Source organism: Sphaerodactylus townsendi, linkage group LG08 (assembly GCF_021028975.2).
Source record: "Sphaerodactylus townsendi isolate TG3544 linkage group LG08, MPM_Stown_v2.3, whole genome shotgun sequence".
Classification (NCBI taxonomy): domain Eukaryota; kingdom Metazoa; phylum Chordata; class Lepidosauria; order Squamata; family Sphaerodactylidae; genus Sphaerodactylus; species Sphaerodactylus townsendi.
Window position 1 is genome coordinate 67,942,783 of NC_059432.1, and position 23,148 is coordinate 67,965,930.

Genomic DNA, 23,148 nt, shown 5'->3' on the forward strand with positions numbered 1-23,148 from the left:
CAAAATTAAGGAATAGATCTGCTCTTTTAGTGAGGGAACACATTTAATAAAAAGCAACACTACATCATCTAAACTTAACCATTGCGTTTCTTTATTCTAAAATAGTATTGTTTAATTGACATAAAAAGCTTTATTGTTTAATACAATCATTTTCTACTTGGTATGCTGTTATAAACAACTCTTGTGGCTTTCCTAGCTGATCCACCCCATTCATCTGTCACTCATCATTTAGCGAGCCAGCCTGTTTGTCGTCCTCTGAGTTCTGAGCTTTCAGTTTTTGATTAGCAACTCTTCAAAACCCAGGTCATCTTGGTCACTAAGGGGGGGAAAACACTGCACTGAAACATCACAATAAACCATGGTTGTGCAAACAACTCTAGTTAGCCTACTGTGCAGAATTAACTAATCCCAGTTTGTGCATGAAACCCTACTTCTTGCTTTTCTCTCTGTTTTCCCAGCAAGGAGGTATTTCCACCATACTGCCATTACCATGGTTGAGTGGTTGCAAGGGGTAGGGCGCTCAACAAACTGAAGGTTGTGAATTCAGGTACACAGCCTGATCAGTACAAAGTGTGTAACAACTGACTACAAATCCTAATCTGAAATTCAAGTTTGATACCAATCAATATTTGTTGAATCGCCTATACTCAGAAGGCACAACAACCAGGATTTGATCAAACCATGGTTAATTGTGGTGTCTGAATGCAGCCTGCTCTTGACCATATCTTGTACTTTTAACCTACTGCCATATGTGAATACTGATCTTTGGCATGACTCAATGGGCTATGAATTAGTACCCACTGAGTAGAGATGTGCAAAAAAGGTGCATCCAGGGCATTTGACATTATGAAAACCTGTGTTAGATTAATAATGGAACTAAAGGTAATAGGAAATCAGTCTAGTTGTTTTCATTAGGTTGGATCCTGTGCAGCATTTTTGTGAATACAAGGATATGCATAGGATCAGGCTGTGTACAATGACTTTCACCATCTCTTAGCTACTGAAATGTCATCCTGCTACATCAGAGAGATGTAGGCCAATCGATCTCACTACCTTCATTTTGCAACTCTACTAAAAGAGGTGATTAATCAAAAAAAACTGTTATTACTTCATGAAAAAGTAAACAGAGTACAGCCAGCAAGAAAAAAAATCTTACCTTTCAATTCCTGTAAGCATTGATGTGCATTGAAAAGAAATTATTGTTGAAATTGGCTAACATAACAAATTCATGGTTGAAATTGGCTAACAATATTATCTGTAAAAAATAAAAGAAATAAAGATCCATCTCCTAATGAGGGTAATAAGTCTTTTACATCCTGGAGGAATGAATGTGGTATTGCAGAACATAAGCCATGAAATGGTAATGTGTGTCAACAGCCAGACAGACTGAGATCAGATTTAGCCTCTCTGGCAAGCTGAACCATCTGCCTGCAAAGGTGCCTGTGTGATCTCCTACTCCTGGAACACAGAGTTCCTATTAATTAATCAATTATTAATGTACACAATGAGCTGATCATAACCAATATCCCTCTGGAGGTACTGAAGACCATCAAGTGTCGAATGCCGAAAAGGAAGCAAGAGGTGCTATATTTCAACTTTCCTGTTCTTGATACAGCCATTTGCACAAATAGATCAACAGCTGAAATTTTGGACAATCTTTAAAAGCTTCACATTTGACCATCTGGCACAGCCTTAAATATGTTCGTGTCATGGAGGGTGCTTGTAATGTCTCCATTAGCATCCTTGCTTTTGACTCAGGTGCATGTGATGAAGTGATCACTGACACATGGAAGAACATGCTGGAATAGATTTTTATTATCTTTAAGGTTGACACAGTGCCAAATCACTTCTCTCTGCTTCCTGTCATCTCCTGTTAGGTGCTAATCTGGAGTTAGTAACCCTATTAGAAATACATGGGAATATGCAAAGAAAAACTTAACAAGAGCGTCTACTTTCCTTTGTTTTCCATCTAAACACATTTCCCAAAGCTCTATGTTTTAGGCTGTATGAGCAGCCTCTCTTTATACTGGGAAGAATCTTCCTTTGATTTCTACAGAATCTGGAGGCTATCATTCAAAATGTTCTATGCAATTGTATGAAAGCGAGCATGAGTTGAAAAAGAACAAGTAATATCCTACTGACCTGTTGCATTTACCTCCACTGGCTTAGGGTGCATAAGACGGAAAGGCAGTTCCACGCCTACATCACTTTTCAGAGATGAAAGAAAGAAGGGAATCCATCATTCTTGAGTACCAAACAATCTCAGCGGTCTCTACTCAGTCCTAATATATCCATTATATTAAACACTGAATCCACCACTAAATTACTGTATGTCACCAGCATTTGAAATGTCAACAAGCCAAAGCTCTCCTTTGTACACAGGAATAACCCAAGAAAGCCTAGTGAAGAAAGATGCCTGCTTTCAGGCATGCCTGAAAATACCTTGTAGCTGCTGATATCTTGCTGGACCATCTGTGGGGGATGGGAGTGGGAGGCACTGCTTTATAGTGGTTCTCCTCTTACCTCAGTGGGCGGCTCCAGGGGGCAGTTGTGGGGGATGTGAGCTTGGAGCCCTGGGAGCTCTCCTGTGGACCGGGGCTGTTGGCAGTCCCTTGCTCCTCTGAAGTGTGAGGGGTGAGGGTTGAATGGAGGGCTGGCTTTCTCTGTAACAGCCCGCAATTTATGGAATGCCCTCCCACTAGAGGTCCACTAGACGCCAATACTACATACTTTGGGGGGCTTGTAATTTTTGCCTGAGGCATTTGAATGACCAATGCCATCTACCCACAGTCCACAGGGCTTTTGGTAAACTTGTCCTCCACCTGCATCTGGGAGGGTTAGGAAGGGGATGGGGATGTTTTAGGTATGTTTAGGTATATTTTTCTTAGGTATGTTTTAGTTTAAGGTATATTTTTAGGGTTAGGGTTAGAGGGTTAGGATTAGGGTTTTTATTGTAATATGGAAAGCATTTTTAGATTGTTGTAACCCATTCTGGGATGCATTTGAAGGGTTGGATAGAAATAAAATTAAAAAACAAACAAACAAACATCCCCAAATACTCCCTCATCCAAAGTAAATCAGCCCATGCATTGCTGTCTCTTGAATCTGTCAACACTTGGGGAACTGGGAAACAGATCAGTGAAAAAGAGAAAAGCTCATAGATTTACCTGCAAGTAAAATCTCCAAGCAAGCTGGAAAATAAGCAAATATAAAATGCAATACTTACAATATGTGACAACAGATACACTGAAGCCACTTGGCCATACTTCACAACCTCTTTCTATAAAATGCAGCTCAGAGAACATAATTTTAATCCTTGCTGTGGAATTTGCACATTATCCCATTTTATACCCTCTTTGATCCAACTCCATGGCTATTCCGCTTAGACTCAAATATCAAAATGGAATGTTTTTACCTGCTAAATATTGAGTAATTGTTTATTAATTAGCCATGCAATCTAACATTTTTGAGGACCTAATGAGGACACTGCCATCATTCTTCCTGAGTAAGCTACTTGTGATATAACTAAGATATTCCCATTCTTACCCTGAGAAAGCGAGTTTCACCTTGATCTTGTAAGCAACCAGGATTCCCATGACTCTCCTGTCTATCCCATCTTTAATACTGTTGAAAATAAAAAGTAGAATTATTACTTATTACAATAAAATGTTTTTATGGAAAAAGACAGGCACAATATTGATGCTTATTTTATTTTTTGTACATGAGCTTAAAATGGCCCTAGAAGGCCATTTTCAGTTAGGAAACAGAACAGGGAAAGGTAATTGTATTTTAAGCCTGTGCAAGACCACAAAACTGTGGCATTAAGGGAGAGGCTCCAGCCTCCCACGCCATTTTCCTTTGCTTAAACAGCCACAGGGAGGAGTTACTTGCCTAAGGTGACCAGATAGCTGCCGCACTGCCTTGCTCCCCAGAAGGCAGTGCGGCAGCCTTCCAAAAATCGGGGCACTTGAAAAAACCCGCGGGACGCGGGACAAATTGTTTTAAGGCGGGACTTTCCCGCCAAAAGCGGAACATCTGGTCAGCCTATACTTGCCCCATTTTGGAACATGTGCACAGAATATTTCATATGCAGCTCCAAAATTATGCAAATAATCCCTCCCCCAGGGCCATTTCAGCTCAGGAAAATGGCACAGAAGGAAGGTGCAGAACCATGGTGCAGAACCAAATCAGGCCCCCACTGTTGTGTAAAATACAAGTTGGGAACCCAGAACCAACTCATTAAAAGCCCATTGTGTTATTTGGCCCTTAGTGTGAACCCAGTTTTGTTAAGACATGCTTTCTGTTTCATCACAGCTGTTAACTTTTCTGATTGGACTCACATGGTACTGGAAGCCAAGTTAGTATCTTCATTCTTCAGCTTCCCATCCAGTGCTATGCCTCGTTTTTCTCGGTTGTTTGCCAGCAAGGGCAAAATTAACATTGTCTTAGTGAAGGTACAATTTGGCTGCATCTTAACCCTGGAGAATGTCCACAGCATGGAGAGATAGAAGGCAATTTTACCTGATAATCAAACCTGATAATCAAACATCATACTATCTACTTTCCTACTACTTTCAACAGTATATATATATATATATATATATATATATATATATATATATATATATATATATATATATATATATATATATATATATATATATATATATATAAAGAGAATTATACTAGTTTTTGCTCAGTGATGCAAATTTTTTGAGAGCACCTTTATCGTAAACTATCTAATCAAGTCAGAGATCAGTCCTGTTCCAAGAAAGATACCAAAGCTTATCATAGTCAGATTGGAATCACGAAACAACACAGTTAAAGATTACGCACAGGGAGGCTCCCACTACTTTAAAGAGAATTGGCCAGGGAGTCTTTGTTTCATTTTCGACATTATTACCCACTGTCCTGGCATTACTCATTAGCTGGCTTTTTGCTTGTGTCTGGGGTGGGGGCGATTTTACACAGGTTCTCTATCACGCATGCGTGCTCTAATTTTTAATACAATGTTTAATTTTTATCTTTAATCTCATCAATAGAGCAAAATATAAATCTATCACTAGATCTATCAATCTATCAACATTAAAAAAGTAAAAAAAGGTGAACAGTCTTGAATTGGGCATCTGTACATTTTGCCTAAATACTGATTGTCTTGTATGGTGGGAAGTGAGGGGCGGGTAATGGGGGTGTGCAAACTGCAAACTGCTGTTTGCAAGCTCCCCAGGTTTACAATTGTCTGTAGCTGAGAAACAGTTGGTTCTCAAACTTTGATTCGCAGTGAGGTTCACAATTGTCCATTTCCTGATATGTTGTAAACCCAAGTCTCAAGACTGATGGGCTTTTCCTAGTGTGGTCTGGAATCAATGATTGTGTATAAAACTATGAGACTGGAGAAGTCCCAGTTTGTTGATCAAATGCAGGAGCAAATCGGGTGTTTGGACTGATTGACTAGTCTTATTATTTTTACATTTTTTAAAATATTAGTATTGATTTATTCAATATGGTTATTTATTTATTTTTAATCTAAAGATATGCAGAAGCAGGGAACCCAGGGGCAATAGAAATGATACGGCAGGAGAAGAAGCGGGAAGTAATCAGCAACAGGTTTGGAGGGTGAAGGGGAAGCATGCAAAGCAGCACAAGGGAGTGGGAGCGATAAGTCTAGGTGGGCTGGCTGCATGTGGAGAGAAGAGGTCTGGGGCAAATCTGTCCCACTATGGCAGTGAAGCAAAATTAAAATCATGCTGTAAGTGGATTTGCTTGCTGCGGAGAGAGTGGGAAGTGAAAGCACAGCTAGAGGAAATACGTCCATAAAAGAAATCTTGCTGTGGCAGACATCCGCCTTCACCACACAGCAAACACCTTGTGCGTAATCAACCAGCATATAGTTATAAATCTATGTATTCCCAAGGAACAGTTGAAGGAACATAATAGGAGAAAATTAATATGGCAAGGCAGGATGGCACATGACATACTCACTCAGTTTCTTCCAGAGCTACTGTTTTGGTGTAAAAGTCACTGCAGTACAATACCACATTAGCAACTTGTACCACTGAAGAGGGAATGGGAAAAGAATTTCAATTCAACAGAAAACAGTGTGAAATTAAAGGCAAACAAGGAGAGCCTACTGGATTGGCTCCACTTTCCAGTATCATCCTGAAAATGCAGAATGATGCTATACATGTACCATGTCTATTTGTATTTCTCCATCCCTTATTTAATTGGCCTCGTGCAGAAAATCTGAACATTGTTTATCTTAGCTGGTAGCAGGACAGAAGCATAGCTTAAAGAATATGATTACACAAAAGGGTTGAATGGCCAGTATTTGCAGTGTCAGATTTGCCCTTAAATTTGTGAGTCCTGCTATGATATTGTCTTAGCACACTGTCAAAGTTATAAACAAAAACAGCACTGTACCTGACACACTGATCTTCTTAACCACTTTATCTGTGTTGTTGATCACAGTCACTGTGACAGGAATTGGTTCACCATGATAATACACCTAGAATAATTGGACTGTCTTAGCATGAGTGCTCAGCAGGTCTTTGTAACAAAACTGTATTCCTACTTATTTTCCTGGACATGCTTGGTAGACAAGGGTCTCAGGCCTCATCCACATTCCCTGAAAACTAGTGGAAACATTTATCATTGAGTTTAAATGTCTCGTAGCATGAACCACTGTTGTAAACAAACTCAGACAGGAAGTAGCTTCACCAGGGAGCCATAAAACTCCAGGGAGCCATAAAACATGCTCTTCAGTTTAAGTTCCATGGGTAGAAAGCACCTCACCTCTTTGCTGAGGCATGCTTTCAAGGTCAGTGGTTTCTTGGAGAGGAAAAACTGCCTGGTGGTTTCTGCTTGAGGCTGAGGGCCTGGTACATCAGGGGCATGCTGCATTTTGCGGACCAGAAGGTGCACAGAGTTCCTAAAGAACAGAAAACACAATGTGCTTTAGCTCAATAAGACTGAGATGGTGGCACTGGCAGTCATGAGCAGCAATGAAAGCTGTGGGAGTGGGACTGCTAAAACAGGTATGAAAGGGGTAGCAGGAGACAGTGTTAGAAGCCAGGGAGCAGTGATGTGAAGACACAATGCTTACAAAGGTAGAAGAAGAAGAGTTTGGATTTATGCCTCCCCTTTCTCTCCTGTAAGGAGACTCAAAGAGACTTAAAAACTCCTTTCCCTTCCTCTCTCCACAACAAACACCTTGTGAGGTAGGTGGGGCTGAGAGAGTTCTGAACAGAGACTAGCCCAAGGTCACCAATAGGAATGTAGGGGTGTGGAAGCAAATCTGGTTTACCAGTTAAGACTCATGTAGAGGAGTAGAGAATCAAACCCTGTTCTTCAGATTAGAGTCCACCTGCTTTTACTCACTACACTGCACTGTACAATGTAAGTATCAATTCCTTTCATACACAAACTTTCAAAAAGACTGGAGCATCTGCAATTCCAGTAGTGTGAGGTGCCCACTTTCAAAGTTTGATCTACAATCCAGTTAAGCAAAAGTTCCTGGACTCCAGCTAACATATTCAGGAAATTCAAGAGATTTACAATCCATACATAATCACAACTTTAAAAAACCCAATGACTTCAAAGGGTGCGACTGTGCTTATGATAGCATACTGCTAGATAATTCTCTTAAATTGTTATGATTTGCTCCCTCCCTACTTTCTTGTTTTGCATTTTAACAAAACTATGTGGGGCTTAAGCTTATCAGATGTATCCAGACAAGACATTTCTGTAGGTTCAAGGGATTCTGATTTTCTCAGATCTCCTAGAGACATGAAATCATACACACACCCCAGAATAGAAATTTGTTCTCATTCTAGACTGCCATGGGAGGCAAGAAAATCATGCACTACAGGTGTAAGTCCTTGAACCCTTGGAAATGTCCAGTCTGGATCCAAGCTTCTATATGTGTAAACAGAAGTCAATCCAACAAAAGGCAATTATTCATGTTTCATAAAATTCTCAACTTTTTCCCAGTTTTCTGTACATGCACTTTAAAAAAATGTATAAAACATTATTTTGGATATCCAAAAATGATAATGCATGAAATTTAAAAGAAAGTGTTCAGCAAAGGTCTTTTAAATTTAATACTTCCTCATCTTTCCATATACTTCATCCACTGTCCATCAAACAAAATATCACCTCTTAAGAATTGTCTCTTCCACATCGTTTGTAAAGAAAGCTGTGACCTCAAAATCCACTGCACAGTACTGTGGAAAAAGATTGGGGTAGGGAGTAAATGTTGAGCTGTTAAAGCATTCAGATATAAAAAGAACCCCATCAGTCACTCGATTGCCTTTCTCTCTGCCTCTGACATCTCTCACAGATTCTTTCAGTTCACAGAAATGTTTGAGATCATTGTGGTTTATATTGTTAGCTGCTCTGAGCCTACTTTGGCAGGAAGACCAGGATATTAAATAAAATAATAATAATAGCAAAGCCTGCATGGGGGGGTGGCGCTCGGGGATGTGGCCCGTCCCTGAGCCCCGCCCCTTGCTACTTTTAAAAGCCAGCTTTTAAAAGTAGGGAGGGGCAGGGCTCAGGATGTGGCCCCACCCCCCAAGCCCAACCCTAGCCTGCACAGAATGGGGCCCTGCCCCCAAGCCCCATCCCTCTCCAGGCAGGCTCAAAAACTGGCTTTTAAAAGCAGGGGGGCTCAGGGGGCAGGGCCACATCCTGACCTCTGTGCGGGCCAGGGGGCAAGGCTCAGGGGACAGGGGGGGCACCCAGAGAAGGAATTGTCTCTGGGTGCCATTTCCCTCCCATATGCCTGCAGTAGCGTATCTACCCTGGCGCCACTCGTCTGGTCACGTGGGGGGTGCAAAATCGGCCCCCCACTGATCAGGAAGTCCTGCTGCCTCGTTGTTTTTGCATGCCTCAACCTGTCCGTGTCAGTCGAGGCACGCAAAACCTGCTCTCCAAGCACCCTCAACACCACCCTGGACTCCCCCCTTCCTCCCCCCCCCATTGGCTGATCACCCAGCCGGCAGCCTGCAGTCTCTTCTGACCTCCCCTCCAGGCAGGCCAGAAGAGACTGCAGTCCCAGCCTCGGAAACCTGCCGAAGCCGGGACTGCAGTGTTTTCTGGCCTGCACGGAGGGGAGGTCAGAAGAGATTGCAGGCTGCCGCTGGGAGCCCAGCCGGCAGGGGAAGTCTGGGGGGGCAGGTAGGCACCCGAGACCTTGTCCATGAGGGCAGTGGGGGTGGAACCTGGGGGCATCAGGAGGCGGGGCTGGGGTGGTGGTGGGGCAGAGCCTGGGGGTTGGGCGTCCTGGAGACAATTTGTCTCCTGGCGCCATTTACCCCTGGTACGCCTCTGTATGCCTGTGATCCCAAGAGATCCCCAATCATCACCTAGATGTTGGCAACCCTACCCCCACTGTACAAAAATCCAGGTGCAACAGAAGACAGAGTTCTGCTGCAGGAGGAGAAACCTATTAATTTTTTCCTCCGGTTCCAGTCTATTGCCTCACTTGTTCTTTGTTTCTTGTTCCATAGGACAAGGTTGATGCCTGCTTAGAATGAAAACAAATATGATATTGGGAGATCTACAACTAGATCTCGCTAGTCTTTTAAAAAGATGAAATAACTGCAGCGCAGAGTTCTGAATAGGGGCAGGACTGCAGTGCTGAACCATCCCAAACACACACCAAGTGGCTTTAACGTTTCATAAAACTGAGCATTTCCCCCATCCTTCAAAAGAACAAAGACAAGTGCACTCTCTACCTTTACTGTTCCTTTCCTTTCCCCATAACTAATAACAGTGAACAGTGTCAATTTCATTTATCAAAGGAAGTTGGGAAGATCATCACCTAGTCATCCCCACTTAACCCATAACATTTATCTGCTTTGAAAACTGGTCTCCTACAACCAAGTCACATCTGTCAGAGTGAGAAAAAAAATTGTTTTCTGCATTAGCTTGTGGCAGTGCATTCTTCTCAAGCTAGTAGATCCCGGTCCCTGACTGTCATTGTTTGTTTGCTTTCCTAATATTCTTAAAACATAATTCAAATGGAATTTTGATATACCTTCCCGACATCTTGGGGAGCTGGCTGCAGACAGACTGAACAAGGCAGGTAGTCAGGAAACTGCACAACAAGGAAAAGAAGTTTGACACACACTCAGTATTGGATACAATTTGGTGCTCAGAAAAGGTACTACATAACCATCAGCCCAAGAAAATGCAAGCCTGCTTCACATGCTCCAGAGTGCCTCACAGAGGCCTTTTTTCCCCAGGTCCTTGTGTTGTAACACACTTCTATAACTGTTGTGCAGACATAGCTCTAGTAGTTTTGTCTCAAAAAGATTTCATCAAACTAGAAAAGGTGAAGAAAAAAATCCTAATCATCAATGTGTTGGAACACCTTCCTGACAAAGGCCCTTTCTGCATGCAGGCTGTTTGCTCCACTGTGTGGGCTCCCCATTTTTCTAAGTTTACACACAAGGAAGTGCCTTGCTTATTACTCCAAGCCAGCCCCCTGCTTCCAGGTCGGGAGGTTGTCTGCTGCCTTTTAAAAAAAAAGTCATTTTAACAATCTATCTCTGCTGCAATAGACCGAAAGTGTCAAATTTTTAAAAGAGGGCCCATCAATTTCCCAGAAATGCTGGCCAAGGAGTGGAGGGAACTGTTTCTGTGTGGGCTGGGGAAGGTAAAGAGGAGCAGGAAAACCAATGGAAGGCAGCTGTAAACCAGTCTTCCCTGACCTTGAAAAGGTTGGGAAACACTGATATAATGCATAACTAACTTGAGGAACTTACTGTCACCAGGTGCAATGACTAAGACTAGATGATTTTTAAAGGATGTTAGACAAACTCATGGAAAATATTTTAATCAACAGCTATTTACCATGAAGGCCAAATGAGACATCCAGGCTGGATCTAGACTTTCTGCTAACAGATGCCCATACGTCAGGAACACAGTTTTCCTGCCTTTCCCTCTCTGCAGCTATCCATTGATCTCCCTGAAATGCTCCTCCTAGGGGACAGGGAACCTTCAGGAATGGCATGAGGGAAGAATGAGGAGTCTGCATCAGGAAGAGGGAATTGTCAGAAGTTACTCCTCCATTTCCATTAGTGAAAAATTCAGTCCTGATTCAACCCTGTTAACCAATGATTGATGGGATAGGAGGGAATAAAACCATGGGATGGGTCTGTGCCCTGCTTGCTGGCCTTCCAAAGCATCTAGTAGAGCAATGTGGGAAACATAATACAGGACTAAATGAACCACTTATCTAATCCAGCAGGGCCTCCTTTATATTTCTTCAGGGGACTGTATTTTACAAACTGGGCTCTGGAATTAGCAGTCACTAGATAAGAGGTAGCTTGAAGTGTTGCTACTTTAAAAATATCAGATACTTTCAAGTAACTTTCAAGCCCCTTAGAGAATGTAAAAAAGAACATCTCAGAGTACTTACAGTTAAGACAAAGGGATGTGCATTTTTCCCCAGTTTACTCAATAGATATGTCTGCAGGTTGGAAAGTGGTCTTTGTTTTTCTTGTAATGGGTACACCTGTGTCTTAGCGAAATACAGGTCCCTCCGGAAAGTGAGACCGATAACATCAACATCTTCTGGCCCATATCGGAAAGCACAAGTGAGAGCCACATACACTGGAGAGAACACACAGAGAACACACTATGAACATTGCCCTCTCATCCAGAAGCTGTACTTAAAGATCTAAGAGTGACCATTTGTGAACTGTGGCTGCATTAAGAATAATTTTTGAAGTAACAAAAGCTGGGTCCTATGCTCATCCACCTAGACAGTGAAAAGGACGTGGGGTATGGATAGCAACACTTCTCTTGGGGAGGACAAAACATTAGATAACTTGAAGAATATAAATTTATGGATCCAATTTAAAACAATCTAGTCCCAATAGTGATGCCTCAGATAGTTACTGCCCTAAATCCAAATTTCCCATTTTGGGGGATATAACTGCAATATTATATTGCAGTTATAATATAATAATTTATATTATTATAATTTAACTACTAGCTTTATATATTAGCAGTTTGGCTTTTCAGATGAGATTCATACAGGAACTACATAGGTGGCCTCATGCAATTGTAATAGTAGATAATGCTCCACAGTGCCAACAGCCTTAGATATCATGTTGGAGTAAGGCAACTCAATTACATTTCCTCTAGATGTGTATAGGTATATCTCCTTGGTGAGTGGGATGCCTCTCTTTGTATTAACCTGGAAGCTTCTCAATGAGTCTTCTTTCTTTTCTTGTGTACTTTATATCTCTCCCCTCATTGCTCTGCAAGGAGCCAGCATGGTGCAATGGTTAAGAATGGCACACTCTGATCTGAAGAACCAGGTTTGATTACCGACTCCTCCACATGAAGCCTGCTGGGTGACCTTGGGCTAGTCACAGTTCTCTCAGAACTCTCTCAACCCGGGAAGAAAGTAGATTCAAATGTGGTGTTGGAGGAGGGTGTGGCGGATACCATGTATCACCAAAAAGACAAATTAGTAGGCTCCAGATCAAATCAAGTCTAAACTGTTCATAGAAGCTAAAGACTAAACTGAGTCTATTGAACTTTGGTCACATTATGAGAATAGTCACTGGAAAAGTTGAAGGCAGAAGGAAAAGAGGAAGACCCAATATGAGATGAATTGACTTTACAAAGGAAACCACTGGCCTCAGTTCCTTAAAGGCAGATACCAACGCATAGATAAACAAAAGAGTTTATGCCCATGCAATTCAGGCCAAGTAGAGACACTGGAGCACATTCTGTTTCATTGTGCAAGATTTGCCAAGATCAGAATGACCCAACCCATCATTGCTTCACTCCTATACAATCATTTAACTGATGCTCTTAGGATTCCTTTAATCTTAGATAATCTTGATCCTTACTTTTGCGAAAGCGTAGCAAAATATCTTTTAAAGATTATAGACGCAACGCTAGATGGATATTAAGCATTAGATTGCTATCATCATAACAACAACAATGTTGCTCACATTAACTATTTGCTACTGGTATACAGTGCCTACCTCTGCCAGCAACCTTTGGGTTCATGGTCACCCAAAGTCAAATAACCTTTGGGTGATCCATTGAGAGATGTCGTAGTTTTGTTATTGATTGCCAGATGGAGTGACAACTGAAGGCTGTGGCAACCTATGGGAGTCAAATCAATTGTTTGCCCATTACCTCGCCCCCTATCCCTTGTTCTGTGTTAGGTGCCACTCTAACAAACTCTGTGTTTTATAGTGGAGTGTTGATACGGTATGCTGTTGTGATGCCTGGGCTCTGTTGGTGGGTTTTCAGTCTGGTCTGTGGAGAGGTGTATAGGAATGGCACTTTTGATGAGTCCATTTGGACTAAACTATTGATAAGACTCTGAATGGTTGCTGTATCTATCTGTCTTTTATGGACAATTGTTTTATTGTATTTTGGAATGCCAATAAAGGCTTGTCTAAGAGCACCGGCCTCAGTTTGCAAGCCCTGAGCAAGGCTGTTGACAATAGAACATTTTAGAGGACATTGATTCATAAGGTTGCTAGAGTTGAAAACAATTGGGTGGCACTGAACACACACACACATACTCGATAAAACAACTTTTGTTTTGATAAAAGGATCACCCTTTTATATCTCAGAGCCAGCCCCAAGCACTGACAGTTCTGACATTCTACTAATTTGTTGGTTTGTTTGTTTATAATTAGATTTCTAGGCCATCCTTTTCCGTAACAGGCTCAGGGCAGCTTACAATGACAAATTAAACTGTTAAAATGTGCAACTAGGTCACTGCAAAACGAAACCATCTTTAGGTCCAACTAAGAATGCTATGGCAAGTGCCTTTGGTGGCAACAAAAATAAGTAGGAAATGCTAAAGAAGGCAAGGAGGCAATATTGACGTATGTCATCTGAGAACAATACTGGGAAATGCCTATAGAAAGGGAGTAAGTCATTACAGTAAGGTTCAGCCTTTCTGAGTATGCAGGTTAATTGCCTTAGGTTATGTAATTGGATTTAGGTTGCCAACTTCCATGGGGGCCAGGAGATCTCCCAGAATTATAATTGATCTCCATACTTACAGAGATCACTTTGGAGAGTGCTTTGGAGGGTGGAATCTATGACATTATATCCTGCTGAGCTCATCCCTTCCCGAAATCCCTTCCCTGGGACCACCCAAAAAATCTCCAGGAATTCCCCAACCTGGAGTTCACTCCCCTATGCTAGATTCATGTTTACACCTCACCTTCAGTTGTAGTAGAAGCCACATTTTACGTGGCATTTGTTCACTTATGTGTAAATTACGCAACTTGCTGTTTAGTCATAAGGCCCAAGCAAGTAAGGAACCAATGTCAGTGAGCAGAGCACCCAAAAGACTGTGCAGACTTGGCATTCTGAAACATTTAGCCCTGTTAATTGATCAGAAAAACAGAGACGAGAGGAATGGACTAGCCCTTCAGAAACCAATTTTTAATTAAGGGCGGGATGAAAATGCTTAAATTAATATGAAATTTTCAATCTGACCTAATAGCTTTTTCATTGACAGTATATCTAATGTCCTTATCTTAGGTGGTGCTAATTTGTACCAACGGAAATACATGCCTAAATATAAAGCTGGATATTAATACTTCAAACAGTAATCTCTAACACACCCGGATAAGCTGTCTGACCTTTTTTCTCCTTGACAATTTCTGGATCCACCAACACTACACCGTCTGCAGAGACAATAAGCAAAGAAGAAAAAGAAAAAGAACCACTCTAAGACTCTGGATATTCAGCTTCTATAAACTGAAAAAGAATCCCGCAAGAAAGCTGAGCTCACCTATAGGTTCCACATCATTGACACGGTCAATGAACTCTCGCTTTCCCAGGTAGAGAGTAACCTGTAAGATTTAGAAAATTGTGACTGGAGAAGGCCAACCTAAAAGCTCACAGATCTCTGTGCAAGGATAGCTAGTATTAAAATTGAAGGGGCATCTCTGAGCCATTCTAGCCTGTTCAAGCCCCTGACTCAAGATGCAGATGTATATTAAACCAAGGGTGGCCAAAGGCAAGGAGAATTTCTATAACACTTGTATAGAAGAGGTTTGGCAAATAACGCTGAGAAAAGCTGTAGTTTCTGAAATCCACTCCCCTAAAGGAAACATTTTGATTCCATAGCAATAATACAAAAGGTAACTTGTTTACAGCAAGCAAGTTCCAGCAAATCTTGTTGGGTGGCTGGCAATTCCCCCCCCCCGCCCGCATCTTTTAGGCAATTATAGATTATGACCGTCTGCTGCGCTACTTACTCCTTTGTCACAAGATATCTTCTTGTAGATAACATGATTTTGAGCATGGTTGGCATTCTTCACTGAGATTTGGGAAAAGGAGACCATCTTTGGAGATTCAGGGATGCTCATCTCTACTGTTATGCAGCCTGGTAAGAATGAACCTTTCCTATATCCGGATAAGGCCAGAGTCAGAAAAAGATAAAGCTATGGGAGACATATGAAGTATTTATATTTAAGTCAGATTTAAATCGAATAGCCTTGCACAACATATCAAACACTAGCCCATTAGAATAACAGTTACAGATTCAAGTCTGAGATTTGGCTGGAATTGGTGAGTAGCTCCAATTGATTTAGGTTGCTTCCAGATTTTCACGTCCTTTTCTCTCTTGCTATGTCTGACAATGTTGCTTTTCTTCGACTATTTTATTAGTGCTGGGAATTTAAGTGACAGCTGTTAGGAGCCACACTTGCCACTATAGATATTTTTTTTCATTTGTAGGAAGGTATCTAATGCAGAGAGTGAGTACACACCCTGCAAATTATCTTCCTCCATGAAGAAACTTCAAGACAATGCCACCCTTTCTTAGCAAAAAACATGTTTTAGAAAGACAGATTATTCAAAATGGCTTTAAAGGACTGTGTGATGTCCTACATTGATATTAAAAAAAAACTTTGCAAACTTGGCTTCATGTTTCTCAGTAAAAAGAAACATAAGCCCCTTCCGCACATGCAAAATAATGCGTTTTCAAACCACTTTCACAACTGTTTGCAAGTGGATTTTGCCATTACGCACAGCTTCAAAGAGCACTGAAAGCAGTTTGAAAGTGCATTATTCTGCATGTGCAGAATGAGCCATAGAAAACTAAGATCTCAAAAAAAAAAAAAAAAAGCAACGGAGACAAACTTCTTCAAATTTGAATCCCGTATCCCTGCCAACCGTTACAGTAGGAAGGAGGAAATGGTGCCTCTCCTTGCTAGGAAATTCTCTGAGAGCAAGGGTTCCCTGGAAAGTACCCAGGTAACCAGCTGCCACCACTTAGGACCTCTTGAGAACCTCTAGACTGATCTTTTGAGAGGGTCTTCTTCCAGTCCCGTGCCAGAGCAATAACATAATGACATATAACCAACCTATTAGCACTTGTACAGTCCAGCACATGGGGAAGATTAGGAGAAATATCTCAGAGAAACAGATTTTACTAAGTGAAACTTTAAAAAAAAGTATTTATAAAGAGATTTATTGCAAAAGAGAAAAATGGGAAAGGGTGTTTGGATTCAGAGGTGGGTGGAAAAGGCACGTGAAAACACAGGGGAAAGTACACAGCAGCAACAACACAGAGATATTCAAATGAAAAGCAATACCATCTCATTAACTAAGCTAACCAAGTTACTTATGCTGTAGTTGCTTCCTCAGAGCCTTTGCAGTATTCCTTGTGGTAACAAGACGTCAAAGGAACCCTTAACCCTTACCCAACTTCCTGTGAAGACTGGAAGACAAGAGAAAATCCCAAATGTCCAAGTATTTATGCTAAATGGAGTTGGACCTACGCCAGCCTCCTTTCTAAGAATGAGAAGCGGATTTCTTCAATCCCACACAAATCCCCATCTCTGATGTCAGATGCTACTTTTACCAATCAGAGCCATATATCCTATAGTCCCACCTCCCTCAAGCACTTGGCAATGTCTCTGGACTTTCATCACAAATGCATGGTCTGGTCTAAACCAGATCATCCCTTGTCCAAAAGGGATTAAGTCTGCCATAGTGGTCCAACATGGAATGGAATCATTCTAATGGAATGTAGAGGTCCATACACTAGATGGCACTCTTGAGCCTTAGCAAGTTTAAAGATTTGTCATACCATCCAAGAGATGCCACATGACATTTGAGAGGCCGCTATGTCCACACTGTCTTTAATAACCTCATAATTATCGCAATTAGGAATCACTGTTTTCCAGGGACTGGTAGGTTAAAAAAGTACCTGGTAACCTAGTAGTTAACATTAATTGTGTCACGACAATTGTATTGCAATATGTTTTGCAGCCGGTTCAGCTGTGATTCTGAGGCCCCCTCACTTTAATTCCAGCATCTCAGCCAGAACTTTAAATATATTTTAGCTAAAGCCCAACTGAGTAGATATTACTTGACAATTAGTGTTTACAAGATAATATTTGGAACAAGGCAGTCGGTTTTTGTACTGTACTTTGTTTGGTCAGTAATAACGATAAAGCCCCAAAAGAAATAAGAGAAACAGTTTAATATTTTTACAATGCAGCCAGTAGGAATAAGATATGATAGTGGTTCTAATAAAATCTATCGATTTCAAATGTACTGCAACACTAGCCCTAGGCAATGTTTTTTTGGAAATTGGCTTCAGTCTACAACAGATGAAAGAAATGGTCCATTGGGCTAGTAATGGCATTCTGCTACCCACAATCCTCCCCTACAAAAAGTCCATTTTAAAATGCATAAAATTAATAGAATACAGAAGCTGTGGCAAATAATGGATTAAATCACAGGTGTCAAACTCGCGGCCCTCCAGATGTTATGGACTACAGTTCCCATCATTCCCTGCCAGCATGATGGTTGCAGGGGATGGTGGGAACTGTAGTCCATAATTTCTGGAGGGCTGTGAGTTTGACACCTATATAATCAATTTAAAAGAAAGCAGCTGTGTGTGGCCTCTGTTCTTGAAAGAGGGGTGTAGGGTTTGGGGAGGGGGGGGAGCCCAGTCCAGTCCAACCAAGGAGCGGTTGCCAGGAGCCAGCCCCCGCCCTTGTGCTTTTCAGAAAAGTGGGGGAGACTCTAGGGAATGACGTCCAGCAGCAGCGTCCCCAGCGGTGTCCTCTTTGGGCAGGGGAGCCGCTGGGGATTCTGCTGCTGCCCTCAGGTGGCCAAAGGCAGGAACTACAAGCGCGTCTCAGACTCTGGGAGCCACTCTGCAAAGGGGCTTTTGCTCCAAAGGGGGTCCGACACTATGCAACCTCGACGTGCGGCCTCGTGCGAAGGCGGCGCCTGAGAAAGGCCACCCTAGGCTCTCGGCTCCATTGTCCAAAGGGGCTGGTAGCTCCAAGAGGCTTGGAACGTTAGCGGAGTTGCCCACAACCTCCACCTGCGGTCTCGTGTGAAGGCGGCGCCCTGAGAAGCGTCGTCCCGGGCTGCTGCTGGCATCCCTTTTGTACAGGAGCTCCTTGGCCAAAGAGCCTCAGAAAGTTAGCGGGGCCCCACAACCTGCACATGAGGTCCCGTGCCAAGGCGGCGGTCAGAGTGGCGCTGTCCTGGGCTGTTGGCATCCACTCTGCACAGGGGTCGGACCTCCTCTCCCAGGATCGCTGGGAAGCTCCAGCTCAGGGGCTGGCAGATGTGCAAGACGTCATTTCTGGTCCCCTCTTCCCCATAGAGTCTCCCACACTTTTCCGGAAAGCACAAGGGGGGGGGGCTGGCTCCTGGCAACCGCTCCTTGGTTGGACTGGCCTGGGCTCCCCCCCCCCCAAACCCTGCACCCCTCTTTCAAGAATAGAGGCCACACACAGCAGCTTTCTTTTAAATAGAATTCAAGAACAAACCATGCCCTGATCAGCTGCAGCAGCTGATCTTTCCTGCCGTCGCCCCCCCCCCCCGCCAGCCACTCTGAACCTGCCATAATTATAACGATCGTTATAACGGCCATTGCTCCATTACATCGTTATACCGATCGTTATAACGGTCCATGCTCCATCGCGATTGTTATAACGGTCGATATAACATTATTGTGATCGTTATGCTGATCGTTATAATGGCCATTATTGCCATCGTTATACCAATCGTTATAATTGCCATTGCTCCATTACCATCCTTATAACGTGGACTCCGGTGGTCAAAGTCCTAAACTACAAGCGCCTATACCCGTGTTAGCAGAGGGGAGACGTGAATGACTTCCGTTTGTGGCTTTTATGGGCTTCTTCTGCTCAGGACTCGACCACCCAATTCTTCACACATACACACTTCACCCCACCCCCCCTCCAAATGTGAATGTGCTTATCTCTGTGTTTGCAGAGGGGAGATGTGAATGACCTTATAACCCATGACGAGACCACAGGTGGAGGTTATTGGGGGGGGGGGGGATTCCGCTGACTTCCCTTAGGGGGGGGGGGGTTCTGCTCTTTGACCTGGCAGCCGGGTTGGAAAATGGACCCGAGAGCCTAGGACTGCCTTTCCCAGGCGCCGCCTTCGCACGAGGCCACATGTCGAGATTGTGGAGTGTCGGAGCCTCTTTGGGCAGGGGAGCCGCTGGGGACGCTGCTGCTGTCCTCAGGTGGCCAAAGGCAGGAACTACAAGCACTTCTCAGACTCTGGGCGCAACTCTGCAAAGGGGCTTTTGCTCCAAAGAGGGTCCGACATTATGCAACCTCGACGTGCGGCCTCATGCGAAGGCGGCTCCTGAGAAAGGTCGCCGTAGGCTCTCGGGTCCATTTTCCAACCCGGCTGAGAATGAGGGGTGGCATGCAAGGGAGGGGAGGCAGGGGACCCAGCATCTTGATATGACCCACCCACACTAGCGGAGGAAAAGGGAAGGGAAGGAGGGGAGGGGTGGCATGCAAGGGAAGAGAAGTGAGGGAGGGATGAGAGTGAGGGGTGGCATGCAAGGAAAGGGAGGCAGGGGCCCCAGCATCTTGATATGACCCACCCACCCTAGCGGAGGGGAAGGGAAGGGAGGGAGGGGAAGGAGTGGCATGCGAGGGAAGAGAAGTGAGGGAGGGAAGAGAGTGAGGGGCGACATGGCAGGGGCGGGAGGGAGGGTCCAGGCACCCTAGATTCCCTGAATACTGCGGTTACAGTTAAGAAAACCAGGCACGCATTACTCAGGAGTAAGCTCAGTACAGCAACTGTGACATACTTTGAATGGCTGCATCGTGCCCCTCAGAGGGTTTCCTCAGAAGCGACACCCATTGCCACCAACCAAACTTACTCCCAGGTAAAGGATCATGACCAGCCAGCCTAGATGTGTGGGAGGGGTGCCTTTCCATTCCCTCCCCAGGAATGCGGGCACACACATCACTGAGTGAGATCGCACAGTATCAGGCTGCGTGTTTGCATAAGCACATACTGCTGGCCTCTGCAATTGATTTGCTGCTACTGTTCCTTTCCCATTTCACCACAATAAGCCACAGCAATGCGTGGCCGGGCCACGCTAGTATATGATAAGCTTTTACTCATACATATTTGATCTTGTTCGATGTGTTTTCCTTATTGCATATATCCCTCATAGAAGAAGAGAAGGACTTATGTTTAGCTTCCTACTCATATATTATTATCATTTCTTTTTATGTATTTTATGCTTGAAACTAATAAAAAAAATTTAAAAGAACAACACTGGCTGCATAGTTATGTTTTTGGAGGAACAGACTTCATTAAAAAAAGAATGCTAAAGTTGCAGAGTGCCTTGAGGACATGTTATTACATGCAATCCCTTTTATGATCTGCATTAAGGAATACACCCCTCTGAGCTCCTTTCTCATATCTGAAAAGCAAGATATAACATTTTAAGAAATTTCAATATTTCCTATTACTTCCTTTCCTCCCCTTCCCTTTTAAATGTATTTCCCCCAAACTATAGAGCTCCCAGGACTTGAACCCTCCCTCATAGAGAAAATGCCCCCACTGCAGTCCCCCTATTATCCACCCTTTAGCCAGCTACACTAGTAGGAAACTGGCAAACTGTAGATTTTAAGACCCACCACACCCCAACATAGAAAAGAAACTGTGGGGTCACACTCTCTCCCAGCATCCTGCTCCCCAAAGCGGCCACCCAGATGCCCTTGAAAATCCTATAACTCTGATGGCATCAGGAAACTGTATTCACCAGCCCACTGCTTCTACATCCGGGATTCCCCTTGAGACTGACCTCCACTTTTATCCCAAACCCAAATCCTTTTGGAAGCTCTCTCTTTCCCACTCAGGATCTAAGCATCAGCTCCAAGGCTTTCATCATTTTGGTCTCTTTGGCCTCCTAGTACAGTCTTCTCAGCATACTATTCTTACAACAGCCTTTCTAGGTAGGTCAAGCAGCTAACAACAGCCTTTCAAGGCAGGTCTGCCTAACTGAGCTGGAATTCGAACACGGGTGTCCCCTCGCCAAGCTAGCCCAAATGCCACCCACAGATCCTGCCAGCTCGCATCAAGTCATCTTCTCGGAAGACAGCTCTACTAAAAGCCAATGGACTTCCTCGCGAGTAGGACCTCCCTGGTTTCCTGAGGCGTGGCACGGGCGTGCCGGCTGTGCGCTCACCCTCGGTGTGGAGCACCCCGCAGGTGCAAGCCAGCGAGGGCGAGGTCTGGGGAGGGCGCAGGAGGCCACCGCCGCCCTGGCCGTTGCGGCTGGGCAGCCAGAGGGAGTGGGTGAAGGGCTGAACGGTGGCGGCTAAGCTAGGTTCAAAAGTTTGAGATGTATCAATATATGTTGTGTGTCCACTGGACAGCAGTTTTCACATCAAAAAAGTTTTTTCCCTTCCTTAGCCTTTATTTGGCATAAAAACTTTTTAAAATATATTTTTATTGTGCATATAATCCAATGGCTGACTGCAGGAAAACTTACAGCAGCCCTGTAAGGCAGGCTGACATTATTATCCCCATGTAACAGTTTTGGGGAGGGGCTGAGTCTGAAAAACAGTGCCAGGTGTTCATAGGAGACAGGTGCAGTCTGAGCTTCAGCTGCCTGGTAGCTCAGCCAAAAGGGGTCATGCAATAAAGGATGTGGATTTCAACGTAGGAAGGTGCCCCTGTGTGGTTTCCAGCAGGCATCCTTTAGCACCACTCTGGGCTAACAAAGGTAGCTAACCTACTACGACTTCTCACTGGGTGGGAATTTTCCTAGCATGTATCACACAGTAAAAACAGAGAGATGCATAAATAAAGAAGAAGAGTTTGGATTTATATCCTCCCTTTCTTTCTAAGGAGACTCAAAAGGGCTTAAAGTCTCCTTTCCCTTCCATCCCCCCCCCCCCCACCAAACACCCTGTGAGGTAGTGATAGCGGTGTCAGAAATAAAGAAATCCATTTCTGATTTTTGTCTCCAAATAAAATGAAACTTTATTTTATTTTTCTGTAGTTTAGAGAGAAATAATTGCTATATTAGATAGAATATAGGATTTGTTCTGTGTTTGTATAAACTCTCCCCTCCTCAAGGCAGAAATGCTGGTGACAGCCCTACCCTGCCCCACCTTAGCGTTTCCTTTTCATTCACAAAACCGAGATCACGCTTGTATCAAAGGAAGGTCAGACTGGCTTAATCTCATCACCCAGCAGATAAGGGGTGCTGCACCCTTAGCTTTAGTTTTCCTGATCGCTTCACCCAGCTAATCCTTTGTGTTTTTCCCGCCTTGGATTTGACCGTGCCTACGTCAGTGCCTCGCTCTGGATCTGTTGAGAAATTCAAGAAGGGACTGCCCTCTGGAATGTGATTGGTTCTTCCTTTTTGTTAATGAATGGTGGTGGGTTGTATTGTGGTCTCCCGGTTTTCCCCGCTGGAGAAAAGTGTTTAAAATGTCTTGTAAAGCTGCTAGGCTGCGCAGTTGCTGTGGAACAGAGGTGCTGACACTTAAATTGGCATCTCAATAAAGAATTCTTGCTGTTTTACTATACTTGCTGTGTTGGGTCCTGTTCTTGTTCCTCCGCGCTACCGAGTGCTGAAATCACTCTGAAATCGATAAAGTTACCCTGGTAGTGCGGTAACAATAGGTGGGGCTGAGAGAGCTCTGAAGAACTGTGACTAGCCCAAGCTCACCCATCTGGCATGTGATGGAGTTCACAAGCTCATCTGGTTCCCCAGATAAACGTCCACAGCTCAAGTGGCAGAGTGGAGAATCAAACCTGGATCTCCAGATGAGAGTGCACCTTCTCTTGACCACTACATCACGCTGGTTCTCTGTTGCT

General features: G+C 43.6%; 1 protein-coding gene across 6 annotated transcripts; it reads right to left on the minus strand.

Moving 5' to 3' along the window:
* Positions 1–69: 69 nt before the first annotated feature.
* On the minus strand, positions 70–16,727 carry SAG (S-antigen visual arrestin). Of its 6 annotated transcripts, none has more exons than XM_048506814.1 (16): positions 16,631–16,727; positions 15,261–15,408; positions 14,792–14,852; positions 14,622–14,684; positions 11,426–11,619; positions 10,040–10,099; positions 8,155–8,222; positions 6,793–6,928; positions 6,421–6,505; positions 5,983–6,055; positions 4,341–4,478; positions 3,547–3,624; positions 3,168–3,191; positions 2,143–2,207; positions 1,157–1,166; positions 70–316 (listed from the first exon to the last, which is right to left on the minus strand). In XM_048506814.1, exons 2-16 carry the CDS (start codon positions 15,369–15,371, stop codon positions 271–273), a joined length of 1,212 nt encoding a protein of 403 aa, XP_048362771.1. In that variant the 5' UTR covers positions 15,372–15,408; positions 16,631–16,727; the 3' UTR covers positions 70–270. The 6 variants fall into 6 exon arrangements, with proteins under 6 accessions (XP_048362771.1, XP_048362768.1, XP_048362770.1 ...); XM_048506811.1 differs by having other exon boundaries at positions 15,261–15,446; positions 16,631–16,725; XM_048506813.1 differs by having other exon boundaries at positions 16,623–16,725.
* Between the last annotated feature and the right edge of the window lie 6,421 nt (positions 16,728–23,148).